Source organism: Oncorhynchus tshawytscha, linkage group LG09, assembly GCF_018296145.1.
Source record: "Oncorhynchus tshawytscha isolate Ot180627B linkage group LG09, Otsh_v2.0, whole genome shotgun sequence".
Taxonomy (NCBI): domain Eukaryota; kingdom Metazoa; phylum Chordata; class Actinopteri; order Salmoniformes; family Salmonidae; genus Oncorhynchus; species Oncorhynchus tshawytscha.
The window spans coordinates 21,451,429-21,469,704 of record NC_056437.1 but is presented as its reverse complement, the minus strand read 5'-3'; the positions used below and the strand labels follow the sequence as shown (position 1 = coordinate 21,469,704).

The 18,276-nt window shown below is 45.6% G+C and overlaps 1 protein-coding gene across 1 annotated transcript in view; it reads left to right on the top strand.

The window, feature by feature from the left end:
* Positions 1-15,286, top strand: part of LOC112259321 (reticulon-4 receptor-like) — a 43,843-nt gene extending 28,557 nt beyond the window's left edge. The window contains exon 2 of the mRNA XM_024434035.2: positions 12,692-15,286. Within this exon, the coding sequence (XP_024289803.1) occupies positions 12,692-14,082 (1,391 nt within the window). The 3' untranslated portion in view covers positions 14,083-15,286. The remainder of the gene's footprint in view (positions 1-12,691) is intronic.
* The last annotated feature ends 2,990 nt before the right edge of the window (positions 15,287-18,276 follow it).

Genomic DNA, 18,276 nt, shown 5'->3' with positions numbered 1-18,276 from the left:
GTTCTAGCACATTAATATTTTATATGGAAAATGGTTATAGACGTGTTAAAGAGGTCAATTGAACTCAACCAAAACAATGGAATTGACATATTTAGGCTATTGTTTATGTGTATTTCACATTATGTTGATATACAAATCTGAGTATAATGCTTGTATGGCTGTCAACCCCAACACATATTCATGTCATCGTCGCCAATCAACTGCATTACAGTTAAAAAAGACTTTGACTACCGATTTCTGTATGCTAGCTATGCAAACCAGTTTATACGAACTGGAGTTAGCATTTAGCAGTCACTTCTTCTAAACCTGAAAAGGGACCACTTACATGTATGCAAATGTTGTGCAGTGAAAACAGCCAAATATATCCAAATCAGCCATAAGTAACCACATTGTGGGCTTTTTACAATAAATCAATCATAACGGATTTGAGCAAAATCCACTTAGTAGATCAGACTTGATGAATGTGCTCCAAACTGGTTGATGGAACCGTCTGCTTTCATTTGACTCTTTTAGTGCATTTATAGTATCCATATACCCTTTTCCCACACTATATTGAAATACCAGTATGCATTCTGCAAATGGTGGAACAGGCTAAATCTGAAAATAACACAACAACTTGATAGCACTAGCCAACTAGTGTAGCTAACTAGCCAGCTAACCTCTGTAACTAGCCAATAAGCTAGCTAGTAAAGCTAAGGGTATTGCAAACAGGTTAGCATATCTCCCCCCCAAAAATGCTTTCCCTAATAAGCTAGCTGGCTAGCATTTATAAAGCCAGCAAACACGTTCCTCACACGCTAGGAAGGTATTTCCTCCAACGTTTAATGAAAAGATGTGCCTGCCGCTCCCAAAACACAAGATTTGTGCTGATGAATTCGCCCACTCTATGCGCTTTCAGGTGGCTTGATTGCATCCAGACTGAGAAGAAATCCGCACACAATGCGTCCCTGACCACCTGCTGAAGTAGTATGCCAGTTCTGAACACAATCTGACCACAATGAGACTTTTGTACATCTTGACCTGTTATGACCTTCAATGCGATCTTCGTATTCTGATAGCAGCAACCGCATGTAAGTGTCAAGTGTAGACACAGCCTCTGGTGGTACAGAGATCAAAACTCAAAAGTGAAACATTGTTTCCGAGGTTGCCCACATGAATACTATGGTATGCTTAAGCAATAAGGACAGAGGGGGTGTGGTATATGGCCAATATACCACGGCTAAGGGCTGTTCCTTTGCACAAGTGCCTGGATACAGCCCTTAGCCATGGTATATTGGCAATATACCACAAAAACCTGAAGTGCATTATTTATATTACAGTGCATTCGGAAAGTATTCACACCCCTTGACTTTTTCCACATTTTATTGCGATACAGCCTTATTCTAAAATGTATGAAATACATGTTTTTCCTTATCAATCTACACAAAATACCCATAATAAATGTTTTGCAAATGTATTAAAAATAAAAACAGAAATACCTCATTTACATAAGTATTCAGACCCTTTGCTATGAGACTCGAAATTGAGCTCAGGTGCATTCTGTTTCCATTGATCATCCTTGATGTAACGGTTTTCTAGTGGTGATGAAGGAGAGTCGGACCAAACTGCAGCGTGTCGATTGCGATCCATATTTATTAAACAAAACGTAAACACGACTAAACACTAAACACTACAAAACAATAAACGTAATGAAAACCGAAAACAGCCTATCTAGTGCAAACTAACAGAGAGTACAAGTAAGACACTAAGGACAATCACCCACGACAAACTCAAAGAATATGGCTGCCTAAATATGGTTCCCAATCAGAGACAACGATAAGCACCTGCCTCTGATTGAGAACCACTCCAGACAGCCATAGACCTTGCTAGACAACCCACTAAGCTACAATCCCAATACCACCACCAAAACCCCAAGACAAACACCACAATTACAAAAACCCCATGCCACACCCTGGCCTGACCAAATACATAAAGATAAACACAAAATACTTTGACCAGGGCGTGACAGAACCCCCCCCCCCCTAAGGTGCGGACTCCCGAACGCACCTCAAAACAATAGGGAGGGTCCGGGTGGGCGTCTGTCCATGGTGGCGGCTCCGGCGCGGGACGTGGACCCCACTCCTTTAATGTCTTAGTCCCCTCTCCCTTCGTCCCTGGATAGTCCACCCTCGCCGCCGACCATGGCCTAGTAGTCCCCACCCAGAACCCCACTGGACTGAGGAGCAGATCGGGACTGAAGGACAGCTCGGGACCGAGGCAGCTCGGGACTGAGGGGAAGCTCGGGAGTGAGAGAAAGCTCAGGAGTGAGAGGAAGCTCAGGAGTGAGAGGAAGCTCAGGAGTGAGAGGAAGCTCAGGAGTGAGAGGAAGCTCAGGAGTGAGAGGAAGCTCAGGAGTGAGAGGAAGCTCAGGAGTGAGAGGAAGCTCAGGCAGGTAGATAGATCTACCAGCTCCTGGCTGGCTGGTGGTTTCAGCAGATCCTGGCTGACTGGCAGATCCTGGCTGACTGGCAGATCCTGGCTGACTGGCAGATCTGGAAGAGTCTGGTTGACTGGCAGATCTGGAAGAGTCTGGTTGACTGGCAGATCTGGAAGAGTCTGGTTGACTGGCAGATCTGGAAGAGTCTGGTTGACTGGCAGATCTGGAAGAGTCTGGTTGACTGGCAGATCTGGAAGAGTCTGGTTGACTGGCAGATCTGGAAGAGTCTGGTTGACTGGCAGATCTGGAAGAGTCTGGCTGACTGGCAGATCTGGCGGCGCTGGGCAGACTGGCGGCGCTGGGCAGACTGGCGGCGCTGGGCAGACTGGCGGCGCTGGGCAGACTGGCGATGCTGGGCAGACTGGCGGCGCTGGGCATACTGGCGGTGCTGGGCAGACTGGCGGTGCTGGGCAGACTGGCGGTGCTGGGCAGACTGACGACGCTGGGCAGACTGGCGACGCTGGGCAGACTGGCGATGCTGGGCAGACTGACGGCGCTGGGCAGACTGGCGACGCTGGGCAGACTGGCGACGCTGGGCAGACTGGGGGCACTGGCGGCGCTGGGCAGACTGGCGGCACTAGCTGCTCCATATAGGCTGACAGCTCTGGCGGCTTCTTACAGACTGACCGCTCTGGCGGCTCCGTGCTGACTGGCAGCTCCTTGCAGACTGGCAGCTCCTTACAGACTGACAGTCTCCGTGCAGACTGACAGCTCCTTGCAGACTGGCAGCTCCATGCAGACTGGCAGCTCCATGCAGACTGGCTGCTCCATGCAGACTGGCTGCTCCATGCAGACTGGCTGCTCTATGCAGACTGACAGCTCTGGCTGCTTCATGCAGACTGACATCTCTGGCTGCTCCATGTAGACTGGCTGCTTCATGCAGACTGGCAGCTCGGGCTGCTTCATGTAGACTGACAGCTCTGGCTGCTCCATGCGGACTGACAGCTCTGGCTGCTCCATGCGGACTGACAGCTCTGGCTGCTCCATGTAGACTGACTGCTTCATGCAGACTGACAGCTCTGGCTGCTCCATGTAGACTGACAGCTCTGGCTGCTCCATGCAGACTGGCAGCTCTGGCTGCTCCATGTAGACTGGCTGCTTCATGCAGACTGGCAGCTCGGGCTGCTTCATGTAGACTGACATCTCTGGCTGCTCCTTGCAGACTGGCAGCTCCATGCAGACTGGCAGCTCTGGCTGCTCCATGCAGACTGACAGCTCTGGCTGCTTCATGCAGACTGGCAGCTCTGGCTGCTTCATGCAGACTGGCAGCTCTGGCTGCTCCATGCAGACTGGCTGCTTCATGCAGACTGACAGCTCTGGCTGCTCCATGCAGACTGACATCTCTGGCTGCTCCATGCAGACTGACAGCTCTGGCTGCTCCATGCAGATTGACAGCTCTGGCTGCTCTATGCGGACTGACAGCTCTGGCTGCTCCATGCAGGCTGGCAGCTCTGGCTGCGCTGAACAGGCGGGAGACTCCGGCAGCGTAGGAGAGGAGAAAGGCTCTGGCTGCGCTAAACAGGCGGGAGGCTCCAGCAGCGCTGTAGAGGAGGAAGGCTCTGGCTGCGCTAAACAGGCGGGAGACTCCAGCAGCGCAGGAGAGGAGAAAAGCGCTGGCTGCGCTGAACAGGCGAGGCACACTGAAGGCCTGGTGCATGGTGCTGGAACTGGTGGTACTGGATCGAGGACACGCACAGGAAGCCTGGAGCGGGAGCTGCTACCGGAGGACTGGAGTGTGGAGGTGGCACAGGATGGGCTAGACCGTGAAGGCGTACTGGAGATCTTGAGAGCAGTGTTGGCACAGGATGTGCAAGGCTAGGGATGTGCACAGGAGGCCTGGTGCGTGAGGCTGGCACCAACTTCACCAGCCGACTAACACGCACCTCAGGACGAGTATGGAGCGCTAACCCAGGTGCCATCAAATCCCCAACACGTTCCGTCGGGCGAATTCCATGCAAAAAGCACCAACACAGCAACTCCCTCATTTCTCTCTCCTCCAATTTCCCCATTAACTCCTTCACAGTCTCTGGTTCTGGTCTCCTCCTTGGCTCCTCACGATAAACAGGGAGAGTTGGCTCAGGTCTGACTCCTGACTCTGCCACACTCTCCCTGAGCCCCCTCCAAGAAATTTTTGGGGCTGATTCTCAGGCTTCCATCCGCTACGCCGTGCTGCCTCCTCATATCTGCGCCTCTCAGCTTTCGCCGCCTCCAGTTCTTCCTTGGGGCGGCGATATTCTCCAGGCTGAGCCCAGGGTCCTTTACCATCCAGTTCTTCCTCCCATGTCCATTTCTCCAGGTGGTGCAGCCTCTCCCACTGCAGCTGCTGCTGCTCCTGCTGCTGCTGCCTCTGTTGCCTCTCCTGTGGTTCCTGCCTGTTAACACGCTGCTTGGTCCGTTGGTGGTGGGTGATTCTGTAACGGTTTTCTAGTGGTGATGAAGGAGAGTCGGACCAAACTGCAGCGTGTCGATTGCGATCCATATTTATTAAACAAAACGTAAACACGACTAAACACTAAACACTACAAAACAATAAACGTAATGAAAACCGAAAACAGCCTATCTAGTGCAAACTAACAGAGAGTACAAGTAAGACACTAAGGACAATCACCCACGACAAACTCAAAGAATATGGCTGCCTAAATATGGTTCCCAATCAGAGACAACGATAAGCACCTGCCTCTGATTGAGAACCACTCCAGACAGCCATAGACCTTGCTAGACAACCCACTAAGCTACAATCCCAATACCACCACCAAAACCCCAAGACACACACCACAATTACAAAAACCCCATGCCACACCCTGGCCTGACCAAATACATAAAGATAAACACAAAATACTTTGACCAGGGCGTGACACTTGAGATGTTTCTACAATTTGATTGGAGCCCACCTGTGGTAAATTCAACTGATTGGACATGATTTGGAAAGGCACCCACCTGTCTATATAAGGTCCCACAGTTGGCAGTGCATGTCAGAGCAAAATCAAGCCATGAGGTTGAAGAAATTGTCCGTAGAGCTCCGAGACAGGATTGTGTTGAGGCACAGATCTGGGGAAGGAAGAAACCGATGCTGACAGCATTTCAGAGTTGCTCTGTGGAGATGGGAAAACCTTCCAGAAGGACAACCATCTCTGCAACACTCCACCAATCAGGCCTTTATGGTAGAGTGGACACACAGAAGCCATTCCTCAGTAAAAGGCACATGACAGCCCACTTGGAGTATGCAAAGGTCACCTAAAGGACTCTGACAATGAGAAACAAGATTCTCTGATCTGATTTAACTCTTTGGAATGAATGCCAAGCGTCACGTCTAAAGGAAACCTGGCACCATCTCTACTGTAAAGCATGGTGGTGGCAGCATCATGCTGTGGGGATTTTGTTCAGCGGCAGGGACTGGGAGACTAGTCAGGATCAAGGGAAGGATGAATGGAGCAAAGTACAGAGTGATCCTTGATGAAAACCTGCTCCAGAGCGCTTAGGACCTCAGACTGTGGCGAAGGTTCACCTTCCAACAGGACAATGGCCCTAAGCACATAGCCAAGACAACGCAGGAGTGGCTTCAGGACAAGTCTCTGAATGTACTTGAATGGCCCAGCCAGAGCCCGGAGTTGAACCCAATCGAACTTCTCAAGAGGGACCTGAAAATAGCTGTGCAGCGACACTCCCTATCCAACCTGACAGAGCTTAAGAGGATCTGAAGAGAAGAATGAGAGAAACTCCCCAAATACAGGTGTGCCAAGCTTGTAGCCTCATACCCAAGAAGACTTGAGGCTGAAAGTGCAGCTAAAGATGCTTTTAACAAAGTAGTAAGGAGTCTGAATGTTTATGCAAATGTGATATATATATATATTTTATTTTTTATTTTTTACATGTGTAAAAACCTGTTTTTGCTTTGTTATTATGGGGTATTTTGTGTAGATTTGATGAGGGGGAAAAAACAATTTAATCAATTTTAGAATAAGGCTGTAAGGTAACAAAATGTGAAAAATGTCAAGGGGTCTGATTACTTTCCGAATGCACTGTATAAACTGGTCACCAACATAATTAGAGCAGTAAAAATACATGTTTTGTGATACCTGTGGTATACGGTCTGATGTACCATGGCTTTCAGTCAATCAGCATGCAGGGCTCGAACCACCCAGTTTATAATATGGTATAAATACTGTAGTATTCACTGTAATGTTTTTGTGGACATTACTTTAGTATTTAGGCCTACTAGAGTATTTAGTGTAGTATATTGTAGTATACTGTTGTATTTACAGTTAACTATAGTATAAATACTGTAGTAAAAGAACTGTAGTATATATTATTCTATAGTAATTCATATACTGTTTTTGCAGATTGTAGTGTACTGTAGTATTTACTGTCACATTTTTGCATACATTACTAAAACAGTAGTATTTATTTTAGTGTTTTTGCAGAATCTATTGTACTGTAGTATTTACTATAGTGTTTTGGTACTTTACATTTGACATAGAAACAGTTTCCTTGATGGAACCTACTGGAGAAATACTAAAAGAGCACATTCTCCATAACCAGTAGGTAGGTAGATCTGAACAGATAGTTCAGAGCTTCTGCTCTTTCATATTATCTGTAGGGAACACAATATATCATCTATACTTGGCATGTAGGTTTCTCACTTATGGGTGGTACAAACTGTGATATGGGGAAGGGGAATGGGCAGGGTATATACAAATTAGATACTGTAGTATTTACTACAGTGTTTTTTTTAGCATAATACTGTAGTGTTCACTATAGTATCCTACTGTGAATAGAGTTTCCATCATGATCGAGGGATAGCACGTGTGTAGTATAGTATTCTACGGTATACTACAGTTTACTATAGGTAGACAGCTCGCCCAATTAGCAACCGGGATCTAAACAACCAGTTTTATAATGGAAGTGAAAGTTTTAAGTTCATTCTAACTGATTTGTATGATTGAATAAAGGTGAATAAATGTGTTATCAACTCTGAAACATCTGGAGGAAAAACATATTTTTAATAAATACTGATACCGTATGCTTGGGTGTCGAGTTGACTTCTGTATATTTACTGCAAACACTTCTTCCTGAGCTGATCTCAATGCTTTGCAGTTTTAATGACTTGTTGTGACTGTCTGTACTGTGGTGTCCTGTCTAGCAAGCATCCACTTTTTCTTCTTGCATGGCTCGATGCTGAAAGCTATGCTTTTTTTCTCCCTCTGAAAAGAACCAGCGGAATTGCTGCCAACTATAATAGCCATAGACTCCCAAGCAGTTCAGAAACAATGGGTGTCCTGAAAATCTTTATACCGATAATAAATTAAACCCTGTTAAGACATTTGATTATGAGTTTCAATGAATGTACTGTAAATACATGTACAGTATGTCAATACCGACAAACATCTTTATGAGTGCATTGTACAATTTCAGGTTTAGTTTTAGTGTCGGAAAATGCACATGTGCAATTTTCACTGTGAGTAAATACGCTATGTGGCGGCAGTTCATTTGGGAGTCACCTCTCAGTTCCTGAAATGATGATGGCTTCATTTACAGGATAATTACTGTAGCTGTGGGGACCTTTACGAGAGAGAACATAATGCTGAAGCTGTGAGCATCTCTTCTGAGAGGTCTCCTAGTCCCAAAGCTGGCACCTGTGCCAGAGGAATATTTAACTTAGATGACTAAGGTCTGCCTTTATCACACTGAGGACCGATGGGCAATGCCCACATCCCAGAACACGTTGGGCAATGTTGATGAAATAACTGTCTGGTTGGAATGGCTCTAAAAAAATCCTAGAATACAAATAGATTATATTGTGTTAATTAATAATGGTATCAGAGGGGATGGCTGCCGTTTTACTGGCTCCTAACCAACTGGGCTATTTTGTGTGTTTTTTCGTGTTGTTTGTAACTTATTTTGTACATAATGTTGCTGCTACCGTCTCTTATGACCGAAAGGAGCTGCTGGATATCAGAACAGCATTTACTCACCTCGAACTGGATGAAGATTCTTTCTTTAATGAGTTCGATGCGAAGGATATACTACTTCTCCGAGACCAGGCCCAAATCCCTGTCATTCGCGTGAAGAAAAGACAGAAATACAGGGGGCGGAGATCGGGGTGCCTTGTGAGAATTTGTTGGCGAGTGCGTAAACCGCCTCTACCATCCGTTCTATTGGCCAACGTGCAATTGCTGGAGAATAAACTGGATAATCTCTGTTCAAGACTATCCTAACAACGGGACATTAAAAACTGTAATATATTAGGTTTCACCGAGTCGTGGCTAAACGACGACACAGATAATATACAGTTGGCTGGGATTTCTGTGTATCGGCAGGATAGAACAGCTATGTCTGGTAAGACGAGGGGTGGGTATGTGTGTCTTTTTGTCAATAACAGCTAGTGCGATGTCTAATATTAAGGAAGTCTCAAGGTATTGCTCGCCTGAGGTAGAGTACCTCATGATAAGCTGTAGACCACACTATCTACCATGAGAGTTTTCATCTATATTTTTCATAGCCGTCTAATTATCACCACAAACCGATGCTGGCACTAAGACCGCACTCATCCAGAAGTGGCACCCCTAGTGGCCAGGGACTTTAATGCAGGCAAATTTAAATCCGATTTACCTCATTTTTACCAGCATGTCACATGTGCAACCAGAAAAAAAACTAGACCATTTTTTACTCCACACACAGAGATCTATACAAAACTCTCCCTCGCCCTCCATTTTCCAAATCGAACCATAATTCTATCCTCCTGATTCCTGCTTACAAGCTAATTCTAAAGCAGGAAGTACCAGTGACTCACTCAATACAGAATATGTTCCGGGTTTCATCCAATGGCAATGACCAGTATACCACCTCAATCACAGGCTTCATCAATAAGTGCATCGATGACATCATCCCCACAATGAGCGTACATAGATATCCCAACCGGAAGCCATGGATTACATCCTCACCGAGTTAAAGGGTAGAGCTGCCGCTTTCAAGGAGCAGGGCACTAATCCGGTTGCTTATAAGAAATCCTGCTATGTCCTCAGACGAACCATCAAACAAGCAAAGAGTCAATACAGGATTAAGATGGAATCCTACTAACCGGCTCTGACACTCGTCAGATGTAGCAGGGCTTGCAAACTATTACAGACTACAAAGGCAAACCCAGCCAAGAGCTGCCAAGTGAGGTGAGCCTACCAGACAAGCCAAATGCCTTTTATGCTCAATTCGAGGCAAGCAACACTGAAGCGTGCATGTGAGCACCAGCTGTTCTGGACAAATGTGATCCCACTCTCAGTAGCCAATGTGAGCAAGACCTTTAAACAGGTCAACATTCACAAGGCTGCGGGGCCAGGCGGATTACCAGGATGTGTCCTCTGAGCATGAACGGGCCAGCTGGCAAGTGTCTTCACTGACATTTTCAACCTCTCCCTGACCACGTCTGTAATACCTATATGTTTAAAGTAGACCACCATAGTCCCTGTGCCCAAGAAAGTAAAGATACACCCCCCCGCCCCCTAACAAACAGATCACCAACCATTTTGAATCCCACCGTACCTTCTCTGCTATGCAATCTGGTTTCCGAGCTGGTCATGGGTGCACCTCAGTCACGCTCAAGGTCCTAACAATATCATAACCGCCATCGAGAAGAGAAAATACTGTGCAGCTGTATTCATCGATTTGACCAAGGCTTTCGAATCTGTCAATCAGCACATTCTTAACGGCAGACTCAACAGCCTTGGTTTCTCAAATGACTGCCTTGCCTGGTTCACCAACTGCCTCCAACTGCTCTTAAATGCAAGTAAAACTAAATGCATGCTCTTCAACTGATCGCTGCCCACACCTGCCCGCCCATCCAGCATCACTACTCTGGACGGTTCTGACTTAGAATATGTGGACAACTACAAATACTTAGGTGTCTGGTTAGACTGTAAACTCTCCTTCCAGACTCACATTAAGCATCTCCCATCCAAAATTAAATCTATAATCGGCTTCCTATTTCTTAATACAGCCTTCTTCACTCATGCTGCCAAACATACCCTTGTAAAACTGACTATCCTACCGAACCTTGACTTCAGCGATGTCATTTACAAAATAGCCTCCAACACTCCAACAAAATTACTGAAGCTGGAGACTCATATCTCCCTCACTAGCTTTAAGCACCAGCTGTCAGAGCAGCTCACAGATGACTGCGCCTGTACATAGCCCGTCTGTAAATAGCTCATCCAACTACCTCATCCTCATACTGTTATTTATTTTATTTATTTTGCTCCTTTGCACCCCAATATCTCTACTTGCACACACATCTTCTGTACATCTATAACTTCAGTGTTTAATTGCTATATTGTAATTATTTCTCCACTATGGCCTATTTATTGCCTTACTTCCCTTTTCCTACCTCATTTGCACACACTGTATATAGACTTTTTTTCTATTGCATTATTGACTGTATGTTTGTTTATTCCATGTGTAACTCTGTGTTGTTGTTTGTGTCACACTGCTTTGCTTTATCTTGGCCAGGTCGCAGTTGTAAATGAGAACTTGTTCTCAACTAGCCTGGTTAAATAAAGGTGAAATAAAGTTTTAAAAAATGGAAAAAATGCCTCCATGTTGCCAGTCTGACAGCCTTCGCATTCTGACAGCCATTTTAAATTGAGCCAAGGTATTTATTAAAATCATATTACATTTATCTTTTCTTCTAATAAGCTAATAAATTACAATGCACAATTGGCAAAAAGTCCATATGATAATTTGGTGAGGTGGCATAGTCCTGCAATGTAAGACTTTTCAGCACACAGTTTGTTTATGTTTTTTATGGATATTATGTTTAAGAAAACATATCTGTTTTATCAAATTGAGTTGTCCTTTACTATAAGAGTAAAGTATAGTAACTGTAGGAGGAAAGTGCATCCTGCACTGGACACAAGTTCTACTGTAGGCACTCATGTGATGTCAGTACTGATGTGAGAGCCATATGCCAACTTTCCTTTCTCCACCCCATCACTCCATCACTACCATTGAAGCAAGAAAATCCACTCTGAGATCTCTAGCACAGGCCAAGTGGCAATTCCTAGCTATCCTCAAATGTGATTTGCTCTGTTAGTCTGGAGCAAATTTTCTCAACCCACTAATGTTTTGTTACTTTGTCAAATAGTCCACCCCCCCCCACTCCTGCATTCTCTCCCTACATCCCCCCTTTCTCTCGCTCCCCTCTGTCTCTTTCCCTATCTCTCTGGCCTGTGCTTCCAGAACAGGAATCAAAATGAAGTGGTCAAAAGCTACCAAATTTGGTGTGTATTCCAGCCGCTATCCACTTTATATGGTATGCCTTACTCATGCAGGGAAATGTGGATTTTTATGTGAATTGACTGAGTGAGTACATCATGTGTGCATTATTTCCATTTCACTTAATAAATGTTGTTTTCTATAGTAAATAAAAACTCAATTTGAAGACATAAGGGGATTATATAGTAGTAAAACAGAGGAAGAGACTGTGATACTGCAGTAGTTGGAGAGCTGAACAGAGATGAAATGTTGAGGCACAGTCAGTGAAAACTAAACCAGGATCTTCTGCTCTGATTGGACTTGCAAAACTGATTCCTTCTAAGGATTGTAAATATCGCCATTTTATAGAGGGTGTTGTGTTCACTACATTTGTAAAATCATGAATTCCATGCTTCTACTATTATTGTATTTTATTTTCCATTGTTTAAATATATTCTAGCTTTAATAGGTAAATTCAAACTTTATAAATGTACTGTGAGGTAGTTTAAGAGACTGTTTAAATATTCTACAGTATGTGTTAGATCAGCTTTCCCAAACTTGGTCCTGGCCCCCCCCCCTGGGTGCACTACACAGGCGATTCAAATAATCAACCAGGACTGATTTTGGGAAACCCTATGCTAGAACAAAGTCATACAATATGATTTTAAACATAACCCTAACCTTAACCCTAGCCTTAACCACACTGTTAACCCTAATGCCTAACCCTAACCTTAAATTAGAAACAAAGAACACATTTTTTGGGTTCATACATTTTTACAATATAGCCAATTTTGACTTTGCACCTGGCCTACCTTAAAGGAAATTGCTCAGTTCTGCCTCAAGGACAAGACTCTATTCATGTTGTATGATTTACAGCAGAATGGGTGTTTGGAAGTTAACACAAATGCTTTTCTTCTAAATCCAGCAGAACCCCAACATATTCTCATTACCCACTTGTTTATTCCTCTTTTGCAGTTGGCGAACTCTACTTTCTGGTCCTTTGGCTTCAGTCAGTGCCTCGGATGGAAGGTTGGGTGGAGGGCTGCCCAGCGCCATGCATATGCCACAGCGAGCCACGGCCCACCTTGGCCTGCCAACAGCAGGGCCTCTACTCCATCCCCACAGAGATCCCCATCCACAGCCAGCGCATCTTCCTCCAGAACAACAAGCTTACCGTGGTCCGCTCCACCAGCTTCAGCCCCTGCAGAAACCTCACCGTACTCTGGCTCTACTCCAACAACATCAGCCACATCGAGGCTGGTGCCTTCTACGGCCTAGAGAGGCTGGAGGAGCTGGACATAGGGGACAATGACCTGAGGATCATCAGCCCCACTGCCTTCCGAGGCCTGTCTAGACTGCACACCCTGCACCTGCACAGCTGTGGCTTGTCTGTGCTGCCTGTAGGCATTTTCAGGGGACTATTTTCCTTGCAGCACCTCTATCTCCAGGACAACAGCTTACTGACTCTCCATGACGATACTTTTCTGGACTTGGCCAACCTGACCTACCTGTTCCTCCACAACAACAAGATAAAGACTGTGACGGATCACATGCTGCGAGGCTTGGTGAGCTTGGACCGCTTGCTACTGCATCAGAATCGAGTGACCTTCGTCCAGCGCAATTCTTTTCATGACCTACGCAAGCTGACCACTTTGTTTCTGTTCTTCAATAATCTAACAGTGCTGACAGGGGAGACCATGGACCCACTGGTGTCCCTCCAGTACCTGCGTCTGAATGGGAACCAGTGGATCTGTGATTGCCGGGCCAGGACCTTGTGGGACTGGTTTAAGGGATTTAAAGGGTCTAGCTCAGAGCTTGAGTGCCATGTTCCGGCCAGACTGTCCGGAAAAGACCTGAAACAGCTAAAGATCCCTGACCTGGAAGGTTGCTATGACAGCTCTGACCATACTTGGATTAGCGTGTTCAGTTCCAAGACACGATCTGGAAAACTCACCACGGAGAGTCCACTTAGGGCTGGTATTCCCAGGTGCTGCCTCTCAGATAAAGACAAGTCGTCCATCATCTCCAGCAAGGGTCTCCCAGATCCCTCCTCATACAACAGCAGACAAATCACCAACAATCCTCTGAAGGAGAAAGAGAACATCTCCAAAACTAAGCTGTTGGAAGCTGACCCCAACAAACCCCAGAACAAACAGAGTTTGAACGATGGGCCAGTGGGAACATTATCTAACAACCTGGACCAGTCTTCAGAGGATCTAAGCCCCTCCAATGACCCTGAAAAGAAGAAAAGGTGTGCAAAGGAGAACATGTCAGACCCTCTGTGTCTCGAGTCCCACGGATCTACAATTGGAGCATGGAGGCTTGTCTTTCTGCCTGTGTTTTGGCTATCCTTAGACTTCTGTTAGAAGTTACAATAACAGAGGGATAATATGGGCCAGTGTAAGGCCAGTGCAGGAGGCCCTGCTAAGTGCCAAGGGTGGGAAAGGGGAACAGAACTTTCATTCAAGTAACTTCCAAAATAATGGAAACACTTGACTAAATGAGGGATACAAAGTATTCTGAAAGCAGGGGCTTTCACGCAGGTGTGGTTCCTGATTTAATTAGGCACTTAACATCCCGTCATGCTCAAAGGCTCTGCATGATCAATCTGCCATCTGCAGTGGCCGTACAGCATTTAGTGTGATATGGCCTCACCAGAAGTCAGGGCATTGATATTTTTTGCACTTTGCGGTGCAGAGCAGAGCTGTTGTGAAGGAGATTGTCAAGGAAGTAAGTGTGTGTTTATATAGGACCTCTCACCCCCAGCTACTGTCAACCAATCATCCATATGCCATGGCAGTCTCAGTCACCAGATCTCAACCCATTTGAACACTTATGGTAGATTCAACATAACACCAAATTATGGAATTTCTCGTGGAATGGTGTCGCATCCCTCCAATAGAGTTCCAGACACTATAATATATTCCAAGGTGCAATGAAGCTGTTCTGGATTGTGGTGCCCCAACACCCTATTAAGACACGTTATGTCCGTGTTTCCTTTATTTTGTCAGTTACATGTAGATCTGAAGATATGAATTTGAAAAGAGAATTGGAAGAGCTAAAAAAAAGACAAATCAACAAATGGATGCCTTTCTACAGTATGTCCATTCCAAATGTATATATGTAATGGATTTGTTCCCAGGTGATACTGTATGTTCTGCCCAGCTATAAAGCACTTATTCTGGGAGTCCCTATCCTCTCTAGGTTTACTCTGCCAATGGTGGTGATTGGTTATTACAAAGACATTGAAACAGCACAAGCTGTTTAAAACTAAGAATGTTTTGAGGTTTCCTTCATGACAACCCCAAAGATGTGATAGATCGTATTCCTCCATTTATTTTTGTTAATCTTTTTTTAGAGTGGAACATTGATTTAAATGCTATTTTTATGTTTATAAGTGTAAACGTAAGACAAATACTTAATGTTTCTTGTCACGCTGTGGTTATGGGTAGCATTCTCAAAAGAGTACTGTCTATTTGTTCACTGAAGTTGCTGTGTACTATAGATATGCATTTTATTTTACTTGTGTAAAAGTATAAATATATTGCAAATAAAGTATTCTTTTTCTTACATTCGTTATGCTATTTATTCAAGCAAATTTTAAAAAGTATAGTCACCAGCTTGCTTTGTATGAGTAGGAAATATAGCCTCCTCCTGTGGGCTCCTTAGTGGCGCAGTGGTATAAGGCTGCATCTCAGTTTTAGAGGTGTCACTGCAGCCTGGTTCAAATCCAGGCTGCATCACAACTGGCCGCGTTCGGGAGTCCCATTGGGCGGCACACAATTGGCCCAGCGGTGTAGGCCGCCATTGTAAATAAGAATTTGTACTTAACTGACTTGCCTAGTTAAATAAGGGTTAAAAATATATATTGATTATCAAGTCTACACAGGGGACAGACAACATTACAGATGGTGATTGTCTTGTCTCTGGCAGCTTTGTAACATAATAACACTTTCTATTTAGATAAATACAATGTTTAACCTGCTGAGAGCTAACCACTCATTTTCCTTGATCACGATGGAATGCGTAAATACAAGATCTAATTATGTCAAAACCCATGAGCGAGACCTGCTGGAAACGCGATGACACAGACATAAATCAATGTGGGGTTGCTGATGCACCGGTCAATTCAAGGTCAATCGGAGGGATATTGACAACTTATTAAGTTTATGATGTATATCTGATTTCTTTAGAAGGGTATGACTGACTCCATTAATTTAAATGGACTTTCAAATTCGTATTTTTTGTCCAATTGTTGCTGGATTTCAAACCAATTTAATCGCACCACTCCCAGTAGTATTAGCCAATATAACAGCAATAACATGATGCTTAGTACAGAAAATCTGAATAATGTAACATATTATAGCAATAGATCACTTCAATACCTTACAGTGAAGATTCTTATTATATTGTTTTAATGAAGGAATTCATTCAGATTTTATCCAGAGCAATTAGAGTTAAGTGTCACGCCCTGACCATAGAGAGCTTTTATTCTCTATGTTGGTTAGGTCGGGTGTGATTTAAGAGTGGGTTATCTAGGTGAATTATATTTCTATGTTGGCCTAGTATGGTTTCCAATCAGAGGCAGCTGTTTATCGTTGTCTCTGATTGGGGATCATATTTAGGTAGCCATTTTCCCATTGTGCTTTGTGGGATCTTGTCTATGTATAGTTGCCTGTGAGCATTATAGTAGCGTTTCGGTTCTTCGTTTTTGTTGTTTTGTTGTTTAAAGTTTTCTATTCCAAAATAAAGGATGGAAACATACCACACTGCATCTTGGTCCACTCCTTATAATGATCGTGACAGAACATCCCACCACAAACGGACCAAGCAGCGTGGCCAGGAGGAGAAGACATCCTGGACTTGGGAGGAGATAATGGCAGGAGACGAAAGCCTTCCATGGAAGCAGATGCAGGAGGATCAACGGCGACTCAGAAGTTCACGACCACGACAGAAGCCTGAGAGGCAGCACACAACATTTTTTTGGGGGGTACACAGGTTGGTCGGCGAATCTGAGAGTGAAGAGGAATATTGGGATAGACTGAGTGAGGAGTATTGTGAGATAGTTGAGGGGAGTGATGAGGTAGAGTGGATGTTTTGAGTGTCTGGAGCAAGTCGCCGTGAGGAGCGTGGGACCATGTTTTGCAGAGATACGCAATGTGTCTCCAGGGCGCATCAACAGCCCGGTGCGTTCTGTGCCAGCTCCTCGCACTTGCCGTGCGAAAGTGAGCATCCAGCCAGGATGGGTTGTGCCGGCTCAGCGCTTCTGGTCTCCAGTACGCATCCTCGGTCCAGGATATCCCGTGCTGGCTCTACGCACTGTGTCGCCAGTGCGCCTTCACAGCCCAGTGAATCCTGTGCCAGCGCCCCGCACTTGCCTGGCTAAAGTGAGCATCCAGCCTGGACGCGTTGTGCCAGCTCTACGCTCCAGACCTCCAGTGCGCCTCCACGGCCCAGTATATCCTGCACCGGCCATACGTACTGTGTCTCTAGTGCGCCTCTACAGTCCAGTAAGTCCTGTGCTTCCTCCCCACACTCGTCCTGAGGTGCGTGTCATCAGCCCGTTGCCACCTGTACAGGTCCCACGCATCAGGCCTCAAGTGCACCTCCATAGTCCAGTACGTCCTGTGCCTCCTCCCCGCACTCGCCCTGAGGTGCATGCCATCAGCCCGGTGCCACCTGTACCGGTCCCACACATCAGGCCTCCAGTGCGCCTCCACAGTCCAGAGCTTCTGGCGACAGTTCCCAGTTCGGAGCTTCTGGCGACAGTTCCCAGTCCGGCGACGGTCTGCGGTCCGGAGCATCCGGAGACTGTCTGCGGTCCGGAGCATCCGGAGACTGTCTGCGGTCCGGAGCATCCGGAGACTGTCTGCGGTCCGGAGCATCCGGGGACTGTCTGCGGTCCGGAGCATCCGGGGACGGTCTGCGGTCCGGAGCATCCGGGGACGGTCTGCGGTCCGGAGCCTCTGGCGACGGGGGTACTGTCACGCCCTGACCATAGGAGCCTCTGGCGACAGGGGGGGTGGTGTACTGTCACTCCCTGACCATAGAGAGCATTTATTCTCTATGTTGGTTAGGTCGGGGTGTGATTTAAGGGTTGGTTATCTAGGTGATTTCTATTTCTATGTTGATCTAGTATGGTTCCCAATCCGAGGCAGCTGTTTATTGTTGTCTCTGATCGGTGTTCATATTCAGGTAGCCATTTTCCCATTGTGCTTTGTGGGATCTTGTCTATGTATAGTTGCCTGTGAGCATTATAGTAGTTTCGTTTGTTTGTTTTGTTGTTTAAAGTTCTCTATTCCAAAATAAAGGATGGAAACATACCACGCTGTATCTTGGTCCACTCCTTATAACAATTGTGACATTAAGTGCCTTGTTCAAGGGTACAGACAGCAACCAGCAACTTTTTGGTTATTGACTCAACACTGTCAACCGCTAGGCTACTTGCCACCCCATAATTAATTTTAGTCCACTTCTGACAGTTTCTGTGCTGCATTAAACCTATGAGAACACAGCTACATTATATGCTTTAGGCATCTGCCAGCACATAGCAAAAAGAG